This window comes from Carassius gibelio, chromosome A5 (assembly GCF_023724105.1).
Source record: "Carassius gibelio isolate Cgi1373 ecotype wild population from Czech Republic chromosome A5, carGib1.2-hapl.c, whole genome shotgun sequence".
Taxonomy (NCBI): domain Eukaryota; kingdom Metazoa; phylum Chordata; class Actinopteri; order Cypriniformes; family Cyprinidae; genus Carassius; species Carassius gibelio.
Genome location: NC_068375.1, coordinates 32,218,478 through 32,244,431, shown reverse-complemented (window position 1 = coordinate 32,244,431; position 25,954 = coordinate 32,218,478). Strand labels below are relative to the sequence as shown.

Below are 25,954 nucleotides of genomic sequence, written 5' to 3'. Positions count from 1 at the left end.
ATGCTTACCAGAATTTCTTTATCGAAATGACAATGTAAATTTGTTTGCATCCACACTGGTGGACATCGCCCACGAACACAGGTACAAGACTCAGCGCAATGAATCAGCGCAATTAAAATACATATTTATGTGAATGTTATGTCATAAAGCGCTTTTAATATTTTTTTTTTTATTTAAGCTTTACCGCGGGTATTTAGTGTTTGACAAATTTACGAGAAAAAAATTAGTAGAAAAAAGTAGTTAACTAGTAGTTAATTCAATTTTGAGCCAAGTCATTGCCAAAAAAGAGGCCTGGACAGATCCTGAAACAGAAATAGACCCGGTGCTTTACAGCCGTAACATAAACACATGCTCCAGAGCGAGCTGCGGGCCACATTGGACCCAGATGACGATGATTCTGAACCGCGGGTGTCGTGGGGCTATCGAGCTCGGGCCGATTATCTGGGGTGTGACCTTTGTGTCCGGTTACACACCACACGTGTTCTGACCTTTGATGTTGTTGTTACTATATTAATAGGTTGTTTGTGAGAGCTACTATTCCCTCCCCCTCATTTCTTACCTTCACTGCTGAACTTTCCCCTAGATCCCATCCCCACACAGACTCTCTCTCTCTCTCCCTCACACACACACAGACACACAGAGGGTCCACTCTGTTAAATGGCCCTGCTGTGGCTGTCCACTGGCCAGTTCTAAAGAGAATTGAGTTCTATGCGTTCACATTCCATTACCAGAGAAGGCCTGGACACTGACTGACTGCTACAAAGGTATGAGCTAAACTTGTTTTGACAATCCTAGCAATCTTTTAAAAGTTAAACGCTTTTTATAATACTTTTTATTAATTCTTTGAGAATTTCTTAATGAAACATGTTAATAATTTAATGTTGGATTTCTATATGACCATGTTTTTTTCTAATGCCTGTGATTCAGTTTAAATTGTGTGTGTGTAGGCCTATGATGATATTAGGCAATGAGAAACATGTTTCTCTAAAGCCTCCCAAAGCTGAATCATAGAAATTGGTTATTTAAACTATATATCTTATTAAGAAATTCGGTATTATGTATGAATGAGTGTTTCACTGTATAGCTTTTAATATCTGACAAGAGAGGCAAATGCACATTTCTCAATGTTTTGGTTGCATCATAATATTGCACACTGATGCCATGTTTGCACACTTTTGATAACCTAATTGTGGCATGGTGTTTCTTTACCTTTGCAGTTGAACACTTACAAAACTCAAGACAAAAAGGAACCATCATCTAATTTTACAAGAAGGCATATGTGAAACCCTCAAAAATGTTATATATGTTGTCAGCTCTTACTCATATAGCCCATTTGAATGCATCATCAAGGTCCACAGAGTGAGAGGGATGCCATCACAAACACCCACCACAGACTGTTCAAGGGAAAACTCTCCTCCAATGGACTCTGAATCAGCAAGCACCTCCACAGGAAATGAGAAAATTTCCCTATCAATGACTAGTGATCCCATTGACCAGTCAGAATGCACAGAAGAAGCTGTTTCCAAAACCAGTGAGTCAGATAGGCCCAAATTTGGTTCCAGTGTTCAGGCTAAAGAGAGACTAAAGTTTATTCTGGGAGCTTCTGAGGATAATTCCTCCGATGATGAGACTTTGGTTATGGGCCAGACCCCCAAACCTCAGCCCAACAGCACAGAGACACCTAATGTACTACCAAACACGTCATCAGAAGTGCTGCCACCCCCGAATCCATCAGCAAGTTTGAGGTGAGCATCCTTAGAGATGTTTTATTGTTGTTCTTGTGTGTGCACAAGGTTTTAAAGAGTTAGTTCACCCAGATAGCAAATTTATGTAATTAATAACTTACCCTCATGTTGTTTTAAACCCGTAAAACAGTTATCCTCAAATCTGGCTCGCGAGATCCAGTTTCCTGCAGAGTTTAGCTCTGACTCTAATTAAACCGACCCTTTTGCTATTTTTGAACCAAAATGTATTTTTGATGCTTGAAAATATTCTAACAGACCCTCTGATGTCACATGGAACTAACCCTTTAAGCTGCAAATGTGCTGCTGACATGACATGAAGGTTTTAAAGCCACTGACAAACAGCAACAAAATTAACAATCTGAGTAGAAATGTGTTTGCATTATAATGTGTTTGCATTATTTATAAAATAAAAGAGTGAAAAAATACATTTGCAGGGCAACTATTTTAACTTAACTTAAACTTAAAACCTTTACATTTCTTTTAAAAATTATTTTTCATAAACTCAGATATGAGCTCTGGTCTTAAATGCAGTGTGAAATTAATTCAGATTTTTTTCTCTTGGGCCTTAACGTGACCCACTTTTTAGTTATAATAGTTTAATTTGCTGTCTAGTCTTGAGATTTGCTACCAAAAGAGGACGCTGTACACCACATGAAAGAGTCGAAAGTTAAACGGGACAGAGCGTTGGACCTGAAATACAGCCATATGGCCATTCTCAGTGATCACATGACCTGTTAAAGTGACATGCCGTACATTTCTGTACTATTAATGGAAGCAAAGCTCCTGATGTCGACTTTCAAAGACTTTCTCGTTGCGTTTCAGTGTTTTCTTTTAGAACGTTTCCAGAGACAAAATACCCTAGACATATATTTAGGGATGTGTTGGGTCAAGATGTTTTGATGAGGTCCCCGGCTTTTAGTGAGCTATCCTGTTGACATAGGCTCAGTTGGGTGGACTCAAAACCAATGGATAGAGGTTGCACATTAATTTTGTTTTCCCCCACAGTGGAAGTAAAACTTAACAGGAAAAAGGTAAGGTCATTATTTTGGTGACATTTGTCTACACAGATCTTTTCTTGTGGTGACATTTGCTGAGACAGCTCTGTTTTTGGCTATAGCAGGGGTGTCAAACTCAATTCCTTGAGGGCCAGAGCCATGCATAGTTTAGATTCAACAAAATTTAAACACACCTGATCCAACTAATCAAGTTTTTCAGGCTTATTTGAAAGCTACATGGTATGTGTGTTGAAGCAGGGTAGGAACAAAACTCTGCATGGTTCAGGCCCTCCAGGAATTGAGTTTGACACCCCTGGGTTATAGTGATCATAATGTAAACAAGCATCTGTTATTATATTCAGCAGTTTGCTAAAATGCAATCTACAAATTAAAACTCTTATCAAATATGCATTAAACATGGTTAGATTTGCACTTTATTTGCACAACTATTTGCACAGTGTGTGGGTAATAACCCTTCAGAAACTTATTGTAATTTAACAGGTATTTTGAAAGGAAGTTTACTCTTTTTGCATTTATTTCTCTGGAGAGAAACCAAAAAACAATGAACAATGAATTACCAAGAATGTTTTTCTTAAACATGCAGTGGTGAAGTGAGGTCCTCGTTGACTTGGGGGAGGGGACATGAGAGGGCAAAAGAGGAAAAGGGAGGGAACATAAAATGTTTTAGATGTTTGTTTTTTTTCTTGTCCTGCACTATCATCTGATTCTTCGCCATGGACAGTGAAGGAGGGCAAGAACTCAACTGGTTTCAGTGCCTCAAGAGGTTGGTGCCAAACCAAACATGCATTTAGTTCATTCTGTCCTCTAGAACCTCCCGTTTGTAAGTGTACACTATGTTCTTGACGAGGGTAGTACACTGGAAGTATAAAAGGGGTGTGGTTTGTGTTGTTGTTCCTAGCAGTGTAGCATAACACAGCAGCTCGCGAGTTTATCTTAACTGCACAGTAGTGTTAGAAAAGAGTTTCGGAATGCAGAATTTAGATTGCTGGATTTCGCTGAAATGCACAACACAATACAGACTGTTTAAACGGTGCATGAAGGGTTACATAATGTAACCTGCATGATGATGTTAGCATGTGTCTCTTTAAATTCATATACTTGTAAAAGCTCAGAAAGTGGATAACATATGAGATCTGGAGTGATAATGGCAATGTTTGAAAGGTTCTCCGGATGCTACATGCAGTTCTTCAGATAACAATATAAACAAATGCAACTGCTCATCGTTTGTGTACCGTTTATGCTGGTTATGAAGTCTAAGAATGCATACCTGTCAAAAGGATTGTCGACAAGGATAATAAAATCTTTAGGTACTTTTCATTTTTATGTGCACTCATGAGCAGTGCATTAGTTATAAATTATTTAAAATCTAAAAAGTTTGTATAGGTACCATATTGTGTTTGAGGCAATATTAGAGATTTTTTTTAAATCAGTGTGTCAGTATTGGATATTTATTTGGACATGCTCTGATCCCTTATATTTATATTTAGATGACATTTGCTACCATTTAACACTCAATTAAAGCACTTACCCAAATGTAATTTTATTGATTTATTTATTTTATTTTTATAGTATACATATTTAAATTTGAAAGTATTTAAAATCATTGATTTCTGATTTTAGTGTGTTATTTTGGAATTAATTTAGACAAAATAGTATATAATTTTGATCATCATGATTTTGGCTAATTTTAGTCATTGTGATATTGGTCTTATTGATGTTGTTAATATTAATATTGACGTTGTGTTAATTGAATGCTAATATTGACACATTCTCTATATGCTATGCTATGCTATATCTCTATTTGCTTTAAAAGGTAACATGCAACATGTCTTGCATTTAGTTATTGAGTGATATTTTTTCAAGTGACACATTTAAAAGACAGAAGTCAGCATCTCAGAGTTTTGTTTTCCACTGATGCCTGCAGAAAATGAAGTCTGATCCTGCAGGAGATCTGCAATTCTCTTCTTATTTTAAGCTGTCACCTTGGCATACAGGAAGCAGTATTGTAAGCTGCATGTCACTTTTTTGTCTTCTGTATTCCACCTTTCCCATATGAAACAAAAATATATTGCAGTATATTGGAAAATATCATGTAATATATTAGGCATATATTCTTATATATATTTATTTTTTCCAATATATTGCAATATATTGAAGGCGGCAATCATTTGTATATTTTGCAATATATTATATAATATATGTATCATCAATATATTATTAAATGTATTTAAATATATAAAATATTAGAAAATAAAAAGGGAAAATAATATATTACAATATATCACAATATAGTTTAAGAAATATATTGGTAAATATATTTTCCTTTCGTAAGGGTTTACTGTACATTCATTGCATTACATTCACATTTGCATGAAGACATGGGTCTGTGACTTAAAATGTGAAGTTAGCTGTAGTTCTACAGTTCAGGGGTTAGTTAATGGTCAGTCTGTAGCCTTTATGATAACACATTAAGCTGTGATTGGCTGATTTGCTTGTGGGAGCATTTATATAGCACACTTGGACAGAGGTGGAGAGTACAGAGGCCAGATCAGATTTGATGGATTCTTACCTCGTATGTTTGTTTTTGTATTGTTTGATGACTGAATATGCTAAATATTGGCTGAAATGGTGCTTTGTTGATGTTTCTCATAAAGGCTTAAATAAAAGTAATTCGTTATTGGAGTCATAACCAGCTTACTTTTTAAAATTCACTGTAAATGGCAATAATTACAATTATATATATATATTTTGTGTCTATAGGCCTAGCATGTCAGGCCCCCACCTGCTGAAAACAGGCAAAGAACACAGGAAGATGGACGCGCCCAGAGATTTCACTGTTGCCTCCCCAGCTGAGTTTGTCACTCGCTTTGGGGGAAACCACATTATAGACAAGGTTAAAGTTGTGCCTTCGTGTGTGTGTTTCACATACAGGAACAGTAAAAAAAAAAAAAAAAAACAGATTTTAAGATTTGTTTGCTCATGTAGTCTTTTTCATCTCTCTCATGTTAGGTGCTGATTGCTAACAATGGCATTGCTGCAGTTAAATGCATGCGTTCAATTCGACGCTGGTCCTATGAAATGTTCCGTAATGAGAGGATCATTCGCTTTGTGGTGATGGTCACACCCGAAGACTTGAAAGCCAATGCAGGTTCACAGATAAGAAAAATATTGTTCAATTTGCAGTATTTTTTTTTTGTGCAAATTTTTTTTTGTGTGAATATTTTATATAATATGACATTTATTATTATTTAATTTGATCTCGTTTTACTTTATTTCATAAATATTTGGTTCTGGACATTTTCAATTTTGATATATTTTAGAAATTGTCTAAATTTCCCTGTGTTCTTATCTAGAATACATTAAAATGGCTGATCACTATGTGCCAGTCCCTGGTGGCCCAAATAACAACAACTATGCCAATGTTGAGATGATTGTGGACATAGCTAAAAGGATTCCAGTGCAGGTATGGCCTGTCCAAAATCTGTCTCAATGATGTGTGTTTGCCATCATTACTAATAATGGGCTTCTCTTCTTATAAGGCCGTTTGGGCTGGATGGGGTCATGCTTCTGAAAACCCCAAACTTCCAGAGCTTCTCCATAAATCAGGGATATCTTTCTTAGGTATTTCATCTCATTATATAGAACCTGTTTAGACAGCTTAGCCTTGCTAGTTGAGGTCAAAGAGGGTTGATGGAGTTGTCTTTTTCAGGACCTTCCAGTAAAGCCATGTGGGCATTAGGAGACAAGGTGGCATCTTCCATTGTAGCTCAGAGCGCAGACATCCCCACCCTGCCCTGGAGCGGAACCGGTGAGAGATACTATTCACAACATGAGCTGTTGCTAGGGTATTTGTGATGTCTTCATCCCTCTTTGTCTTTTTTTCAGGTCTGAGGGTTGAATGGACAGAAGAAGAACAAAGACATGGCTGTGTAATCAGTGTTCCACCTGAACTTTATGTGCAGGGCTGTGTTAAAGACGTGGACGAGGGCCTAGTGGTGTGTGTTCACTACAGAATCGGTTACGGGATACATACAGCTTTGATTTCGTTTATCCTGCTGATTTGGTGATTTCATGTGGTTAGAGTGCAGAAAAGATTGGCTACCCTGTGGTAATCAAAGCATCAGGGGGAGGTGGTGGGAAAGGCATCAGAAAAGTGGACAGCTCCGAAGACTTTCCTAACTTTTTCAGACAGGTACACACTACACAGTGCTTTACTTTGATATGACTTCATTATTTTGTGTAGTTAGTTTCGGATTGATTACGTAGTACTATGATGTGTTTGTTCTTCACTACAGGTGCAGGCTGAGGTGCCTGGTTCACCCATTTTCATCATGCAGCTAGCTGAACATGCACACCACCTGGAGGTGCAGATTCTGGCTGACCAGTACGGTAACGCTATCTCTCTGTTCGGCAGAGACTGTTCCATCCAGCGCCGCCACCAAAAGATCATAGAAGAAGCTCCTGCTACCATTGTCTCCACCACCACTTTCGAGCAAATGGAGCGGGTGAGACACAAATCTATGAATATATTGTGGTCATGTTGCCTTTGGCCATTCATAAGCTGTTGAATTGGGCTGTAAAGGTCACACCATAGGCTTAGTAACTATTAGTTGTTTTGTAACTAACTCTGAAATATATTTGGTTGCACCATTTGTTCTTAAGGCAGAATTTAGCTAAAATGCATAATTTGAATTACAGCGTTCAAATTTGTGAGCAGAAGTATACTTGCAGAATACATTCAGATACTTTAATTGAAATTAACGAGCAATAAATAAATACTGATACATTTTTATTTATTTATTTAGATTTGACATGCACAACATGGAGTGATGCACACTAATGTGCGCTATTTAGAGTTTGAGTTTTAATGACCATTCATGATATTTTTGTGAATTTTATTATTTATTTGATTACATCTCTGCCTTTGGTTTTGGGAACTATTCCATAATGACGTTGATATTGGCATGCACAATTTATTTTCTGCTCTGTGCGTCAGTATGCAGTGCGTCTGGCTAAAATGGTGGGCTATGTAAGTGCTGGTACAGTGGAGTATCTGTTCACCGAGGATGGTAGTTTCCACTTCCTGGAGCTGAATCCACGGCTCCAGGTGGAACATCCCTGCACTGAGATGATTGCTGATGTTAACCTTCCTGCTGCACAGTTACAGGTAAAGCAAAGTACAGCTATTAGGAGGAAAAGGACTCGGAAGCATTGGGTGTATGAGTTTTTGTTCTGTTTTGGTTTAATGAAGATATGAGATTCTCACTGCAGTGTTGCAGGATCGACTCTATATATGTTTTGTTTCATATTTTATTATGGTTGTTGTTAAAATATATAAATATAATTCTCAAATGCTGATCATAAACTGTTCCTTCTGTACCTTCTCCATGTAGATAGCGATGGGGATCCCTCTTTACAGAATTAAGGATATCCGCGTCCTCTTTGGTGAAACTCCCTGGGGAGACACACCTATTAACTTTGAATCTCCAGAATGCATCCCCTGTCCACGAGGACATGTCATAGCTGCACGCATCACCAGTGAGAACCCAGATGAAGTGAGCAGTTGTCAACTTTAATAATAATAAATAATAAATAATAATAAATATTTTATAAGAAGCAAATCAACACATTAATATTATTTCTGCTGCTGAGTTTTTACCATCACAGTAATAAATTGCATTCAAAATGGAAAGTAATTTTAAATTGTAATATTTCACAGTATTACTGTTCTTGCCATTTTCGATTAAATAAGTGCTTGAATGGTGAGCTTAAAAGACTTTCTTTCAAAATCTTTAAATCTTACTGATCCCTAACTTTTTTTGTAAGTTTAATCATGCAAGTATCTTAAAACAATTGTCTGATAATACAAAACTTAATATTGCTTGTCTAAATTAATTCATTAGTATCATTTTAGTAACTCCTGCTTAATTACAGTATCTTTTTAGGTGTTTTTAAAAGCTTTGATTTAATGCAATAGGCTTTGAAGGCTTCTACAGCAGTTTATTGCATGATTCATTTCTTTGTCATTTTTTGTTCTCATAAGGGCTTTAAACCAAGCTCAGGCACAGTTCAGGAGCTGAACTTCCGTAGCAGTAAGAACGTGTGGGGTTACTTCAGTGTAGGAGCAACCGGAGGCCTACATGAGTTTGCAGACTCTCAGTTTGGACATTGTTTCTCCTGGGGCGAGAACCGAGAAGAGGCCATCTCGTGAGTTCCTGGAGACAATCAATAGATGCTTGTGTCTTTTCTTCTTTGCTCCTTGAAAAAAAAAAAATAGACAGATAGCTCTGTTTTTTGTAGAAGATTAATGAATGAGGTCTTTGTTCCAATGGCCTGCAGGAACATGGTGGTAGCCATGAAGGAGCTGTCAATCAGAGGAGATTTCAGGACCACGGTGGAGTACCTCATTAAGCTACTGGAGACCGAGAGTTTTAGAAACAATGACATCGATACTGGCTGGCTGGATCACCTTATTGCAGAGAAAGTCCAGGTCAGACCCAAACCTGGGAAGTGAATTGTCCCAGATCAAGACAGAGTCTCTCTAGGAACTTTGTTCCACTTTCCTCTAATTTGAAATAAACTTTGAAGCCATTTAAAGTAAAGTGTTTGTTTTATGTTGTTTCATCGTATGTTTCTTCTAGGTGGAAAGGCCAGACACCATGTTAGGTGTGGTATGCGGTGCTCTACAAGTTGCTGATGCAAGTTTTAGAGAGAGCATGTCTGACTTCCTGCATTCACTAGAAAGGTATTTCCTCTACTCGGGCGCTCCAGCATATAAGGCATTGAAAACCTAAAGAAACCAATGTATTGTACAGCATTCTGTGTTTTTTAATGCATTTCTGGATGTTTCAGGGGTCAGGTGTTGCCTGCTGCTAGTCTAGTCAACACAGTCAGTGTTGATCTGATCTATGATGGAGTCAAATACTGCCTACAGGTAACAAAAAAAAACAGTGAAATCCCTTTGACCATCTTTCCGTTTACCATGGACAGACATGAATCTATTTGTTTGTTTCTGTGGTACAGGTGGCCCGCCAGTCGCCCACCACGTATATTATCATAATGAATGATTCAGATATTGAAGTTGATGTCCATAGGCTCAGTGATGGCGGTCTACTACTTTCCTATGGTGGCAGCAGCTACACAACCTACATGAAAGAGGAGATTGACAGGTTAGGTTTTGTACTGGATACCAAAGTGTACTTTCTTGTGTATCAACTAATGTTTATTTGGCCGTTTGTCATGTGATGTATAGCTACCGCATCACAGTGGGGAACAAAACGTGTGTGTTTGAGAAGGAGCGAGACCCTACAGTGCTCAGGTCGCCCTCTGCTGGCAAGCTGTTGCAGTATGTAGTCGATGACGGTTCTCATGTTCTGGCTACCCAGCCTTATGCTGAAATTGAGGTTAGGATGAGACCAAGCATTTTACATTCCTAGGTGGCAGTTTCTCTTTATATAATGCACTTTTTTAATATACTGCATTAGGACCATATGTGCTGTTGGGAACAGTTATAAATTACTTAATTTTGCTGTCTTTTTACAGGTTATGAAGATGGTGATGACCCTGCATGTCCAGCATTCCGGCTGCATTCACTTTTTAAAAAGATCAGGAACAGTATTAGAGCCTGGGTGTGTAGTGGCCCGAATGGACCTGGATGACCCCAGCTGTATTCATCCGGTGATGCATCTTCCAAAAATCGCATTGAAATCAGCTGGTTAGAAGTAAAAAAAGAAAAGTGTTGTCCGTTCTGTAAAAAGATGTAGCTTAATTTGGCTAGATATCTAATGAATGAGTGTAATTCATGCATGCTGTAGTGTCCAAATACTATTTGAGGCCACACTTTTTGCTTTGTTACTGGTTTAATTTATAGACGCGCTGCCATCTGTGATGAGAACTATGAATTCTTGGTTTACTGCCTCAGGTAAAGCCAAATACAGAGCCATTACCATCCCAGGAAACTTTACCTGTTGCAGGGGAGAGGCTTCACCAAGTGTTCCACAGTGTTCTGGAGAACCTGGTGAAAATCATGGATGGATACTGTCTGCCAGAGCCATACTTCAGTCAAAAAGTCAGAACATTGATGCAATGATCAGACTCAAAGCGGCATAAAAAGTGTGCAATCCAGTCTGTTAACTATGCATATGTGGTTACAGCTGAAGAAGTGGCTCGACACACTGATGAAGACACTTCGGGATCCATCTCTACCTCTTCTTGAACTGCAGGAGATTATGACCAGCGTGGCAGGACGTATACCAGGGACTGTGGAGAAGGCCATTCGAAAGGTCATGGCACAGTATGCCAGTAACATTACCTCCGTGCTCTGTCAGTTCCCCAGCCAAAGAGTGAGTGATGAAATTGATATACTTATCTGGAAACACAGACATAGCCAGTTTTACATAGTTGACTCCCTTACGAAAGGAAAATATATTTACCAATATATTTCTTAAAACATATTGTGATATGTTGTAATATATTATTTTCCCTTTTTATTTTCTAATATTTTATATATTTGAATACATTTAATAATATATTGATTGATACAAATGATTGCCGCTTTCAATATATTGCAATATATTGGAAAAAAATAAATATATATATAAGAATATATGCCTAATATATTACATGATATTTTCCAATATACTGCAGTATATTTTTGTTTCATAAGGGCTCAAGTGTAACTCATAAGTCTTTAACAGTTTTTGGAACCATCATCAAATTAATTAAAAGAAATACATTTAGTTAGCTGATCTACAAATATGTTTTACTTGACAGATTCTTAGAAATTATGCTGTTGTGGCAAAAAAAAAAATTAATCAGTTTTCAATCGACACTTCCAGATAGCAAATATACTTGACAGTCATGCTGCTATGCTTCAGAGGAAAGCAGACCGAGAGGTTTTCTTCATGAACACTCAAAGCATTGTGCAACTGGTGCAAAGGTAAGAAATGCCTGATGACTCGCACAGACCTGCCTCTGCTTAAGATAACCAAAGACTTCTCTCTTAACTAGAAAATGGCAATATGCACCTGTTTTACTTTATTCTTAGGTACCGAAGTGGCATTAGGGGGTATATGAAATCAGTTGTGATGGATCTGCTGCGACGGTACCTTCAGGTGGAGATGCAATTTCAGCAAGGTAAATGTCCCAGTGTATTCCTGATACTACTGTCACAGCAGAGTAAACGGAAGATAATTTCAGAAGTTTTACCTTTCTTATATATATATAAAATTCTGTCTTTCCCTTGACAGCTCATTATGATAAATGCGTCATCAACCTAAGAGAGCAGTATAAACCTGACATGACTCCAGTACTGGAGTCCATCTTCTCCCACGCTCAGGTCTCCAAGAAGAACATTTTAGTCACCATGCTTATAGTAAGATCATTTCCGAAATACTTAGCAGTGCTTATTGATATAATTAAGTTGTGGCTTTGAGTAGATTCCTGTCATTCATTATGAAAACAGTGACAGAATGTTTAAGTAGGAGTAACTTAATTCAGTTTGATTTCATTGATACAAACTGTGCTCATTTAATTTATAATACAACTGATTTTTTTTTTTCAGGACCAGCTCTGTGGCCGAGACCCAATGCTTGCTGATGAGCTCATGGTCATTCTAAATGAGCTCACACAGCTCAGTAAAATGGAAAACTCTAAAGTAGCACTTCGGGCCAGACAGGTATGAACATCAGGGGTTGTGAACTTTGAAATCTGTGTTAATGTTGACTCTGTTCAGAATAAGTAGCATACTACTGTACGGTACTATTTTATAAGTATGTAGACTATACTGTTCACAACTTGTGTATACACAAGTGTTTTCGACTTTAATAATGTGACACTGAAGACTTGAGTTATGGCTGCTGAAATTTCAGAAAATAGTAAACTGCTATTTTAACTTGTAATATTTCACAATATAATTTTTTTTTACTGCATTTTGATTAAATAAATGCAGCGTTGGTGAGCTTTTTTTCAAAAACATTTTTAAAAAATCTTACTGAAAAACTGGTAGCGTATACTGTGGAAAGTATATACACAAGATGACCTACAACATTTTCCAAAATGTTCCATTTCCAGTATAGGAATGTATAGCTTTTTTTTTAACTAGTATATGATTGGACAACTAAAAGTTACATTTTACACATAATTGAAAAACTAAATTTTATGAAAACAGAATGTCACTCTAAATGCAACATGGCCATAACAACTCATAATGTTTCTTTAGGTGTTGATCGCCTCTCAATTGCCCTCATATGAGCTCAGACATAACCAGGTGGAATCCATCTTTTTATCGGCTATTGATATGTATGGGCATCAGTTCTGTCCCGAGAACCTCAAGGTAAAGCAGCAGCAATTCTTTTGTCTTCACCACTTTAACACCTTTTATATATATGATGATTTAAATCCTGCATTTGCAGAAACTCATCCTGTCCGAAACCTCTATCTTCGACGTCTTGCCCAGTTTCTTTTACCACAACGATCGAGTGGTTTGCATGGCCGCCTTAGAGGTCAGTAATGCCTGACCTTTTCTTCCCAAACGTTAGTGGTATGTAGTCAAGACTTTCCAATGTATTGTGTGGGAAATCCTTAGGTGTACGTACAGAGGGGATATATAGCATATGAGCTGAACAGCCTTCAGCATCATCAGCTTCAGGATGGAACATGTGCAGTGGATTTCCAGTTCATGTTACCATCATCCCACCCCAACAGGTATAGCAGCAACCGCATGTAGATTCTTTGTATTCTGAATAGGGCTTACACATTTGATCCAGATTCTGGGATTGTTGTGACTAACCTTTTTTGTATAGAGAAGCTTTTTGGTATGATATTTATGAATTGTAGTTCATTTCTGAGGTGCTTAACAGACAACACTGTTTATGTAATAGAATAACAATACAATTTAACCTGGATATATAGTACAACTATTTTCTTTGACATTGTTTTCTGTGTATCTCTCCTCTGAAAGAGAGACTTCTCTGAGCCAGTCCATAGCCAAATCCACGTAATATGCTCTTTATTTATTAGCATCTCTTTAATAAAGTAATATATAACAGAGTGCACAAAAACAGATTGTCTTACACTCCTAACTTCCCACTTTGGGCTAAAGCCTGGTTTGGGTTTCCCTTACTAAGTTATACTGGGAGATGGTATTGAGCACAGGGGAAATCTGATTTCATACCATCACGCTGAGGAGTTTCAAGTGATTGATCAACATGTTTTGAGTATGAAAGAAAAAGGTACATTAGATTGCATTTGCTTTTATACATTATTGTAGGTATTAATTCTTTGAAATAGACACTGAATCATTTTAAATCATATAAATCACTGAATAATACAAGTCGACATGAAATTAAAATGGACCCTTTTTACTCTGCTAAACATTACAGGTCTCATAATGTGAATGATTCATCAAACGACAAAAGTTTTGTCTTTTTCTGGGTTTTTTTTCCTTTTTTCATCAAAATGTAATATTCAGAAATATGTCACATTATGGAAGTAAAATGGGTTGTGAACACCTTTTCATGTCGATTTTAAACATTAAAGCATCACTATATAAAATCTTCAGCTTTATAAAAATGTTTACTGTTCAAAAATCTCTTCAAAAAGTCAAAGCAGATTGGTCAATCACACGAGTCACGTTAACTGGGGTGTTCTGTATACAAATGGCATATTAAGGATTGTAGCTTTCTCATAAAATGCAAAAAGTGATTCCCTAACAGTTCCATTTGCTAATTATTTTTCACGGAAGTTTTTTAAGCTAATGATGAATATTGATTAAAATCTATTTCGATTTTTTTAAATAGAGAAATATTCCTACTAAGATTGTTTTTAACATAATCATGATAGAAAGAGATCCAAAGTTAGAGGATGATGATCCCATGCTAACAACTCACCTGCTCTCATTTCAGAGGGAGCAGTCCTACTTTGAACAGGTAGAGTACAGCATCTGTTTAATGACTTGAAGAAAAGTAGCCTTAAAGGGTAGTCCTTTATTTGGATTCAATGGCTCAGATAATTTTTTCAATTTATTGGGTAATTCTAAAATCGCAAATTGGCCTTAAAGGTGCTGTTTGTAGGATTGACACCGAGTGATTATACTACATATTGCAGTCCAAATTCAAAATATAAGATAGGTTTTTTTTTCACCTTGTCCCTCCTCAGATTTGACATGCACAGCAGGTTAACGACACAAACAGGAACGAGGTGCCGAAATTCAATTGGGTAAACTCGCAGTGGATGAGTTTCACAAACCAAAACGAAGCTTCAGGCCAAGAAAGCACATTTTTAAAGGAGAATAACTGACTGTAGCATTTTTTTTTAGATAAACAATTATGATAACTTAGCATGTTTCGTAAATATCTGCACACAAATATTTTAATGCTTTAGTAGAGTCAAAATCTTACACACGGCACCTTTAAATATGCTGCCAGTCAACACAGTCTAAAAAATGTGGAATACATTTACCAATCCATTCCTGAACTCTTGCCCGTTTAATTTAGATGATCCACGTTATCCAAGTTCAATGAAGCTGAGACTATAGAAAATGATTACTGAGTATTTTGCTTTTTCCATTCAGCACAAGCAGTGCAATTAGTTTATCCTTTTTGTCCATAACTGGTATCCACAATTCCCTTCTTTTGACGGTTTGCACTCACACACACACAATCCTCTCCCCGCTCAGGTTGTCTGCTCCTGTGAATGGTTCAGGAGAGTTTCAAACAATGCGTCGTCAGGGCAGTGATCTCTTCTTGGAGGGGGCACTGTCGCCCCCCTGTCAGAGGATGGGAGCCATGGTTGCTTTCCATAGTTTTGACCACTTCAAAAGGTGCCTTCACTTTTTTTCTTCTTATAAATGCAGATCTTGATTAAATGGTTAACAAAATGGTTTGATTGTATTGTAGGTGTTTTGATGAAGTTATCTGCCGCTTTGCGGATCCGCTTTGTGAGAGCTCTCTGTTTTCTGAAGGCTGTTCCACATTCTGTGATGGGGAGAGTTGCAAGGTCAGCGTTAGGAGAAGAAACCAACATTAATATTGATTTGACATTATTTACTCAGCCTCATGCTATTCCAAACCAAAAAGATTTTACTTTTTCTGTGAAACAATATTTAGTTAATGGTCTGTCTCTTTTTCAGAACATGAAGGAAAACCCCATACACATCATAAATGTGTCAATCAAACAAGCAGACACTGAGGACGATGATGCTTTAGTCAGAGCTTTCACTGCCTTTGCTTACTCTAAAGTAAGCATTTTAAAGACTTGTCCTTTTAGCTGTGTGTGCTGCTCCATGACTTGACTCTTTTTGTGCCTAATTTCAGAAAACTCTACTCTATGAGTATGGAATCAGAAGAATGACATTTTTAGTTGCACAAAAGGTGAATGCTCATATACAACAATGACTGCCATTGCCAAAATATAATGTCAATCAGAAAAAGTTTAAGATGATAAATGCTAAAATAATAAATCTTTGCCGTCAGCGGGAGTTCCCGAAGTACTTCACGTTCAGGGCCAGAGATGAAGTAAGTGATGCATGTGTGGATTTGATCACTTAAAAATGTACATCATAGAGTAACAACTGAAGATTATGCTTTTTTTCCCCTCTTTAGTTCCGTGAAGACAGAATCTACCGTAACCTGGAGCCTGCTCTGGCCTTCCAGCTTGAGCTGAATCGCATGCGTAACTTTGATCTGACGGCCGTTCCTTGCGCCCATCACAGGATGCAACTGTACTTGGGTGCTGCTCGCGTGGAGGAGGGTGCAGAGGTCACAGATTATCGCTTTTTTATCAGAGCTATCATTCGGCACTCTGATCTCATCACAAAGGTAACTGATGTCACTACTAGACAGTTTGGAATCCTGTATTATATTTCATAGAAATGAAGCTGCAGTATTTTTTGAACCTTTCAGAATACTTGTTAATTGTTGGCATTCCACAATTATATCCCTAGCAACCCGTAGTGCCTTTTTTTCTGTCAGTGTGAATATTTGGGTCAAAAGTCATGTGATTACATTAGTCTAGCCAGAGACCATCATAAATGTATGCTTAAAAGTCCCTTGGCATAAATTGTGAAATAATTTACTATACTGCACAGAATTTTTACACAGACATTTTTCTTGTTTATTGTACACTAGCATTTATATTAGATTTGTAAGATTAAGAAATATATATTTTTTTGCGGTTTCATTAGCCATAACTCAAACAATCTTAAAGAAACCATTTTGATATGCTGATTTGGTGCTGAAGAAACATTTATTATTATCAGTGTTGTATTGTGATATTTTTGTGAAAAATGTGATTCATTGTGCTTTGTTGAAAAAAATCTAGAAAATGTTAAAGAACAGCATTTTTTAAAAATATAATATATTTTTTCAATTCTTGCAGAATAAATGTATTAATTTCTTTAAAAAAAATTAAATAAAAAATAAACTTACTGATCCAAACTTTTAATGCTAGTATATATGTAACCCTGGACTACAAAACCAGTCTTAAGTCTCTGGGGTATACTTTTAGCAATAGCCAAAAAAAAAACATTGTATGGGTCAAAATGATCGCTTATTCTTTTTTGCCAAAATTCATTAGTATATTAAGTAAATATCATGTTCCTTGAAGATACTTTGTAAATTTCCTACCATAAATTTATCAAAACTTAATTTTTGATTAGTAAGTATACTTGTTTTGTGGTCCATGGTTTCATAGTATATTGGTGTACGTTATGTTTCAAATTGCTTCCAAGTTCCACTTGTTTCAGACTTGGCAAGAAAGTAAGTGACAATATAATAAAAATGTTATACTGCTTAACTCTTAAATGCAAAACCAGAAATCCAAAGTTCTTATTTCATATAATAACAAAATATGAAAATATGACATGTAGATTGTTGATGGGTATTTCTAAATAGCTTACATCAGAATTCATACTCTGCATTTAACCCATCCAAAGTACACACACAGCAGTGAACACACACACACACACCTGGAGCAGTGTGCAGCCATTTATGCTGCGGCGCCCAGGCAACAGTTGGGGGTACAGTGCCTTGCTCAAGGGCACCTAAGTTGTAGTATTGCCGGCCCAAGACTCGATCCCACAACCTTAGGGTTAGGAGTCAAAACTCTCTAACCACTAGGCCACGACTTCCCCACGACTTCCTTTAATACTTTTCACTCTGTCTGCAGGAGGCCTCGTTTGAGTACCTGCAGAATGAGGGCGAGAGGCTGTTGCTGGAGGCGATGGATGAGCTTGAGGTGGCCTTCAGTAACATATCCACTCGTACTGACTGCAATCATATCTTCCTCAATTTTGTACCCACTGTTATTATGGACCCCTCAAAGGTTAGATTCAGAAACATGAAAATGTATTAATCATAGCTACTGCAAGTTTTCCCGAGCTATATATTTTTCTGGGACGTTCTGTTTTCTTTTCTTACAGATAGAAGAGTCTGTTCGCTCAATGGTGATGCGGTACGGTATTCGTTTGTGGAAGTTGCGTGTTCTTCAGGCTGAGCTGAAGATCAGCATCCGCCTCACCACCAGTGGAGATGTCATTCCCATCCGCCTCTTTCTCAGCAATGAGTCCGGCTATTATTTGGACATCAGCCTATACAAGGAGGTCACTGACCCCTCCACTGGACAGGTACAGCCCACATTTACCAGATTATGATTATAGCAAATGACACGAGTAGTCAAGGAGGAATACAAATGTGAAAACTCTTTATTTTTTAGAGAGTGAAAGACTGCTAAGCCACAACACAGGGTAATGAGTGTGGTTATAGGGCAGATAGCACAAGCAATGGCTAATTCAAAGTCGTGTATGTGCTTTCATCTCTATTTTTATGTGCTCCAAAGTGCATTTGCATTTCCATTTGCCAACTACCGCATTAGCCGGACCATCTTAAAAAATTGCAAAGACGCCAATTTTTTATACTTGCAGTTGTTGTCGGACTTCATTCCTGATCTGAAATGTGTTATTTGAATACAATCATGAGAATTTTAGTATTTCCCCTATTCAAGTAGATAGAAGCTGTACTTGCATTACTGTAAACCAATAATTTACTTATAATAATTTACTGTATGTCCGGCAGGTGATACTTTGATGTTGAACAATTCTAGACAATTCTTTTCAATTCTTTTTTCATAAGGGTTAAGGATGCAGATTACAAAAAAATATATTTACTTGCATGTATTCATGTTCTGCAGATAATGTTCCAGTCATATGGAGAAAAACAAGGTCCACTGCACGGCATGCTAATCAACACACCATATGTCACAAAAGATTTACTGCAGTCCAAACGCTTCCAGGCTCAGACCCTTGGCACTACATATGTCTATGACTTCCCTGAAATGTTCAGACAGGTGAGATGATTCATTTAAGATTAAACCTGTTCTCAGTATGATTGTGGCGGCCTTGTTTTTGGGATGTATTGTTGGATTGACATTAGCCAATTATCTTCTTTTTTTTTTTTTCTGTTGTCAGGCTTTGTTTAAGCTTTGGGGACCAGGTGACAGCTACCCTAAAGACGTGTTGATGTGTAATGAGCTGGTCCTGGATTCTCAGGGGAGACTTGTGCAGATGAACAGGCTACCAGGAGACAATGAGGTGCATCAGTGAATTCTCAAAATATTCCTTAAGGGATTTTCTCTTAGGCAGTGTGTACACTCTGTCGCACAGTACTAATTCTCTATGGATTGTAGAGGAACGCTCTTCATCAGTCAGACTAATGCAACTGGTTTACTAACTTTTTCTCTGCAATGAAGTAAATGGATTAGCTGTATGGATTAGCTGTATGTAAATCATTTGTTTGTTTGTCCTCCCTTTCCAGATTGGTATGGTGGCTTTCCGTATGAAAATGAAGACTCCAGAGTACCCAGAGGGCAGAGACATCATTGTGATCTGTAATGATATTACTCATATGATTGGCTCATTTGGGCCTCAGGAGGATCAGCTTTTTTTCCGGGCTTCTGAGCTGGCCAGAGAAGAGGGGATTCCACGCATCTACATTGCAGCCAATAGTGGAGCTCGAATCGGCCTGGCGGAGGAGATCCGCCACATGTTTCAGGTGGCTTGGATCGACCCAGATGACCCTTATAAGGTGACCGAATGCTACTAAAGAGTTACTGTGCAATCAAATTGAGTTTTTCCAGTAGGAATATGCGAGATGGGCATATTTTCTTGTAATATATAACTAATGTTTTTGCACCTTTACAGTGCAAAATAAAACCTCTGAGTCTGAATGACTCTTGGGTTTTCATTTTACAAATCATGATTGATGCATTTCTGCTTTGTTTTTCCAGTTTTTGTTCAAGACCAAATATTCTGTTTTGCCCCTGCAGGGCTTTAAGTACCTGTATCTGACGCCTCAGGACTACACTCGCATCAGTTCCTCTAATTCTGTCCACTGTCACCATGTAGAGGAGGGAGGCGAGTCCAGGCAAGCCAACTTGTTTTAGCATGCACAGAAAGACCAATACCCAAACACCTCTCTTTTCAGCTCTCATGTGTTCAAATTTTGTCTCAGGTACATCATCACAGACATCATAGGCAAGGTAGATGGTCTTGGAGTGGAGAATCTGAGGGGTTCTGGCACCATAGCTGGAGAAACTTCACAGGCTTATAAGGAAATCATCACCATAAGCATGGTGAGACCTAACATTATACCAATAATCTTATCAGACATTTTACAGTGTGCCAGGGAATGAAATTCCAATGTTTATTCTATATGCAATGTAAAATATTGGTAATCAAGTAACCATTCTGTGTTCCTCTAGGTCACATGTCGTGCTATAGGAATTGGTGCTTATCTGGTACGTCTAGGACAAAGAGTAATTCAAGTGGAAAACTCCCATATCATCCTGACTGGGGCTGGGGCACTAAACAAGGTGTGGTGTTTCCTTTATTCCTGAGGATGGAAGAAATCCACTTTAATTCAGTGATTTAAGTCTTAAATTCTTTAATTCTGTATTTCTTTATAAGGTGCTGGGTCGTGAAGTCTACACCTCCAATAACCAGCTGGGAGGGGTTCAGATCATGCACAACAATGGAGTGACGCACACCATCGTGCCAGATGACTTTGAAGGGGTGTTAACTATTCTACAGTGGCTATCCTACATGCCAAAGGTGGTCTCTTCTTGTCCAGTTCCTATTTATCCCCAAAATAATATTAATAAAAACTGAAATTATAGTTTATAAGTATAAGCAAATGAAACTTAGTTTTGCCTTTTTTATTGTGTCCTTTTTTTCATAACAATCAGGCATTTATCCCTACAAACTGTTCAGCTTCACAGTATTGAAAATTGGCTGGGGAATGGGTTTTATCTTCATAGTCGTCTTGAAGTTTTGTGCATTTTTATTTTATGTGTGTGTATATAATGTTGTCTGTGTGTGTTTTTGTTAGATTAAATAACATAAAGCCCTACTGGTGTTTGCTGTTATAATTTAGAGCAATCAAAGTCCGGTCCCAATAATGCCTCCCACTGATCCAGTTGAGAGAGAGATCGATTTTGTTCCCACAAAAGCCCCCTATGATCCTCGCTGGCTGCTGTGTGGACGACCCCATCCCAGTAAGAATCAAATTATCCACACAATCTGTTCTGAACATTTCAGTAGATACCATCGACCTCTCTGCATGGGAGCTTCGGCTGATATTGAATTGAATTTGTGTTGGCAGCTGTAAAGGAAGCATGGCAGAGTGGATTCTTTGACCATGGTACGTTTATGGAGGTGATGGCTACCTGGGCTCAGACAGTGGTGGTGGGCCGAGCCAGGTAAGAGACCGAACATTGTTTGATTTAACTGAGGGAGTATTCTGAGACTGACTGTGAGTGTCCTACAGGCTCGGTGGGATTCCTCTTGGTGTCATTGCCGTTGAGACCCGTACAGTTGAGGTTACCATTCCAGCAGATCCAGCTTACTTGGACTCAGAGGCCAAGGTCAGAGTCCTGACACTATGAACGTTTTAGACCCTGACTGTGGGTCTATTGTGGGATCTGTGCTAAGAGCTCTCTGTGTTTGCTGTTAGTATACCCTATTGATTGTTATCAGTATGGAGAAGAAGTGTCTTTTCTGCCTCAGATCTATCAGCAGGCCGGTCAAGTGTGGTTCCCAGATTCTGCGTATAAAACAGCTCAGGCTATTGAGGATTTCAACAGGGAGAAACTTCCACTTATGGTGTTTGCCAACTGGAGAGGCTTCTCCGGAGGCATGAAAGGTATATACAGTAGCTGACTAATATTTGAGTTTGGATTTTAATTTACCTTACTGTAAAACAGTTTGGAGTCAGTAAAACTTTTTTTTTTTTTAAAAGAAAGAAATTATTCTGCAAAGATTGTTAAAGTCTATTTTGAATAAATGATGTTCTTTTGAACTTTCTTTTCATCAGATAATCTTTCATGATTTCCTCAAACATATTAAGCAGCACAGCCACTTTCATCATTGATAATAAGAAATGTTTCTTAAGCGTATTAAAAAGATTTTTGAAGGGTCATGTGGCGCAGAAGATTGGAATAAGGGCTGCTGAGAAGTCAAAGTCAGGAATAAATTACATTTTAAAATGCATTAAAATAAAAAGCAGCTATTTTCAATTCTGTTAAATTATGTGAAATAATGTTTCACAATATTATTTATACTGTATTTTTGACCAAATAAATACAGCTTTGGTGAGTGCATGAGACTTCATCAGAAAAATTCAAATAAAATCTTGAACAGAAGTATATCTACAGTATTCAATGGGTTTTTTCTTTCAACATGAATGCTTTGTGTCAGATATGTATGACCAGGTGCTAAAGTTTGGTTCTTACATTGTGGATTCCCTGCGAGAGTTCAGCCAGCCTGTACTAGTTTACATCCCTCCCCACGCTGAGCTGAGAGGAGGATCATGGGTCGTGATCGACCCAACTATAAACCTTCAGCACATGGAGCTCTACGCAGATCGAGAAAGCAGGCGAGCATGTCGACACAACTACTCTTCTAAATCTTTCTGCCCACTGAATATGATCGCTCACCTCAGTTCATGTTTCCTCTTCAGAGGGGGTGTTCTGGAGGCTGAGGGCACAGTGGAGATAAAGTTCAGAAAGAAAGACCTGCTAAAGACCATGCATAGGATTGATGCTGTGTGTTCCCGCCTGGCGGAGCAGCTAGGTGCAGCATTTAATCTCACTTGAACACAATTTCCAGGGAATCTTTACCTGTGACACATGGTTTACTGTTGCACTCCACGTAGGCACCCCAGAGTTACCGAGCCAGGAGCGTAAAGACTTGGAGGCCAAACTGAAGTCTAGAGAGGAGTTCCTTCTTCCCATCTACCACCAGGTGGCGGTGCAGTTTGTGGACCTTCATGACACTCCAGGAAGGATGCAGGAAAAGGGTGTCATCACGGTAAAAGGAAATCCATTTTTTAGGCACATAAGTCTCCATATGTCACCTTTTATGAAGACAACTTTTTCCAAAGCTGTGGATCACATCAAAGACACATGCGAGAAATCTACTGGTTTTAAAACTGAGTGGCCATTGTGCTTCTCACTTAATAAAATTTTCCCAGGACATCCTGGACTGGAAGAACGCTAGGTCATTCTTTTACTGGCGTCTGCGGCGACTGCTGTTGGAGGAGGTGGTGAAGGGGGAGATCATGCAGGCCAACCAAGATCTGAGCAACGGACACATACAGTCCATGTTACGCCGCTGGTTTGTGGAGACGGAAGGGACTGTGAAAGTAAGGAAACTTAATTCATGTATATAGGAAAACAAAAATGTGAAGATTTCCATTTTTCTCTTTTTTTAATGAAATCAATAATCATTAATAGAATCAGACAATCATCAAGCATAGGGTTTGAAACGATTTGCCAAGAAGAAAACAACAGTTATTTTAAGAAAAGAAAACTGTTAAAAGTAGTTTATAGTGAAGCTGAAATAAAATATAAGTATGTTGACTTGGACACTAATAGAAATAAGTTTAAGTATTACAATTTCTAGAAAAATTTACTTTAACTGTATCTTGACCTGATTTACTAGTATCTGCAAACTTGATCAGGAAAAGCTGATTTTTATTCCATGTAAGGTAATTGTTTGATTCTTCCAGGCATATCTATGGGACAATAACAAAGTGGTGGTGGATTGGCTGGAAAACCATCTGTCACAGCAGGACGGAACGCGCTCTGTCGTCAGAGAGAACATTAAATGCTTAAAGAGGGACTATGCTCTCAAGCACGTTCGCAGGTAATTCACAGTAATACTGGAAAATATGACTACAATTCAAAAGAGCTCTTTATCGTTTTAAAATGTATTTTATTCCTGCGATGAAATAAATCAAAGATGAATTTCAACAGCTACAATATTACTACATTGTCACTTTATCAATGTTTCAAACAATTGTGATGCATATTATTTGTTAAATTGTGGAACATTTTTAGGATTCTTTGATGAACAGAAAGTTTAACAGCATTAATTTAAAATGTAATTGTTTTCATAACAATGTCACTTTTGATCAAATTAAGGTGTCTGCATAAAAAGTTATATTATAAAATCCCTAACATACCCCCAATTTTTAGGGAGGGAAAAAAAAGAATAAGGAAAAATTCAAAGCTTTGCATCCAAAAAAAATCTGTTTTGAGATTAATTCTAACATTACTTGAACTCAAATTTAACAACACGTCAAATTGAAGTCACTAGTCGTATAAGTAAAACCTTTTTTACTTCTTTATCCACAAAGTGATTTTCTCATGGACTTGTCCTGCATTATATGTTTAGCTTGGTCCAAGCCAACCCAGAAGTGACCTTGGACTGCATCATCCACATGGCACAGAACATCACACCCTCACAGAGAGCCAAAGTCTGCCACCTGCTGGCCACCTTGGACAACTCCACCACCAGCTGATCACATCCATGCCATTTAAATAAACTTAACACAGAGAAATGATTTTCGGATGTGTTATTAAATAACAGTGCTTTAAAACTTTATAACAATATATATATATATATATATATATATATATATATATATATATATATATATATATATATATATATATATATATATATATATATATATATATATATATATATATATATATATATTTTTTTTTTTTTTTTTTTAAAGGACGGTTTTGGTCTGTTCTTTTTATCTACACGTTGGTCAGCTGCCAACGAACAATTTTAAAAGTCAGCGATCATATAGTCCACCTGTTCATCTTACTGCACAGTTACTGTTGGTTTGAATCACAGTGACCATGTTAGGATGAACATTTTTCACATGAGCACCAGACCTTTTTTCTTAAACTCTCTCTCTCTCTCAAGAGAGGGAAAGCAGTATATAGTATTTATCTGTTCACGTTTGTGCCTTTGTGTTGAGTTAACCGACTGATGAATGTATAATAAGAGGACAAGACTGAATATTAGATGATTTTAGGGAATCACCGATGCTTGAGAGCACATTCATGCTGTGTTGCACTTCCTCAGGAATATATGCAATATTAATTAAGCAGAACAAACTATTAAATCTCTATTACTAGAGTGAAGTAACAGTATTCCACCTACATAATCACTGTTATTCTCGATAATAACTTGATTTTCTGATAACATACAGTAGTTATGAACAAACATTGCATTGTAATATGTACTTTATTGCTTAGATAATTGTTAATGTACAGTTTGTCATTCGTTTTTCTGTTTATATTGAATGTACATTAATCTGCTTAGTGTTAAATATATTACCTAAGTGACAGTTGTTATAAAAGTGTTATCAGTATCAGGGCCACTGTATATTTGAATGGCTTGAAATTCAGGTGTTTGTATAGTTTATATCACATGACTGCAGGTAATTCTTCGGTTCATATAAAAACAGTCATACAGCATATGCTTGTTCTATGAATGGATAAATGTGTGTATCTACTGGTGCTGCACTGTACTCGACTGTTAATTCTGATTAAAGACGACTTCTTGATCAGATGTAATGCCTTTAATCGATTTTGTGTGTTTTTAGAATTTATACGGTAATCAGATTAATCCTAGAGCCGACAAGTGCCGGACTTTATTGACTGTTTTTCAGGATGTTTCAAAATAAATTCATAATTATGCATTAAATAATGTACATGTCCGTTTTTTCAATTCATAATTTAATTAATCTTAGGAATACAGATGAGTCAGCATTTCTTTCAGTTGTGTGTATATGGTTTTTACTTATTTTTTAACATCTTATTCTAGCCACACTATTTGTA

General features: G+C 37.4%; 1 protein-coding gene across 8 annotated transcripts; it reads left to right on the top strand.

Annotated features, from left to right (window-relative positions):
• Nucleotides 1-368: 368 nt before the first annotated feature.
• On the top strand, nt 369-25,823 carry acacb (acetyl-CoA carboxylase beta). 8 transcript variants are annotated; one of them, XM_052595807.1, is made up of 55 exons: nt 612-764; nt 1,218-1,745; nt 5,522-5,654; nt 5,771-5,909; nt 6,115-6,224; nt 6,301-6,382; nt 6,471-6,569; nt 6,647-6,756; nt 6,843-6,953; nt 7,057-7,266; nt 7,758-7,928; nt 8,155-8,316; nt 8,805-8,968; nt 9,101-9,251; nt 9,403-9,506; nt 9,614-9,695; nt 9,785-9,930; nt 10,014-10,164; nt 10,304-10,438; nt 10,683-10,829; nt 10,915-11,103; nt 11,599-11,699; nt 11,808-11,896; nt 12,010-12,134; nt 12,324-12,437; nt 12,981-13,094; nt 13,174-13,263; nt 13,347-13,465; nt 13,722-13,757; nt 14,665-14,688; nt 15,438-15,581; nt 15,658-15,757; nt 15,891-15,998; nt 16,075-16,131; nt 16,234-16,275; nt 16,363-16,578; nt 17,927-18,082; nt 18,180-18,383; nt 18,947-19,102; nt 19,224-19,346; nt 19,570-19,839; nt 20,081-20,178; nt 20,266-20,386; nt 20,516-20,626; nt 20,721-20,864; nt 21,187-21,307; nt 21,415-21,511; nt 21,580-21,676; nt 21,819-21,954; nt 22,509-22,686; nt 22,771-22,883; nt 22,966-23,120; nt 23,284-23,454; nt 23,821-23,957; nt 24,489-25,823. In XM_052595807.1, exons 2-55 carry the CDS (start codon nt 1,369-1,371, stop codon nt 24,613-24,615), a joined length of 7,167 nt encoding a protein of 2,388 aa, XP_052451767.1. In that variant the 5' UTR covers nt 612-764; nt 1,218-1,368; the 3' UTR covers nt 24,616-25,823. The 8 variants fall into 8 exon arrangements, with proteins under 8 accessions (XP_052451769.1, XP_052451793.1, XP_052451767.1 ...); XM_052595809.1 differs by lacking the exon at nt 13,722-13,757 and having other exon boundaries at nt 369-764; XM_052595822.1 differs by lacking the exons at nt 612-764; nt 1,218-1,745 and adding an exon at nt 2,526-2,776.
• The last annotated feature ends 131 nt before the right edge of the window (nt 25,824-25,954 follow it).

Coding starts and splice junctions, on each gene's coding strand:
- acacb (XM_052595807.1), top strand. CDS start 1,369: ATGCCATCACAAACACCCACCACAGACTGTTCAAGGGAAAACTCTCCT. Junction 10,830..10,914: donor AGCCATACTTCAGTCAAAAA/GTCAGAACATTG, acceptor ATGTGGTTACAG/CTGAAGAAGTGGCTCGACAC. Junction 11,897..12,009: donor GGAGATGCAATTTCAGCAAG/GTAAATGTCCCA, acceptor TTCCCTTGACAG/CTCATTATGATAAATGCGTC.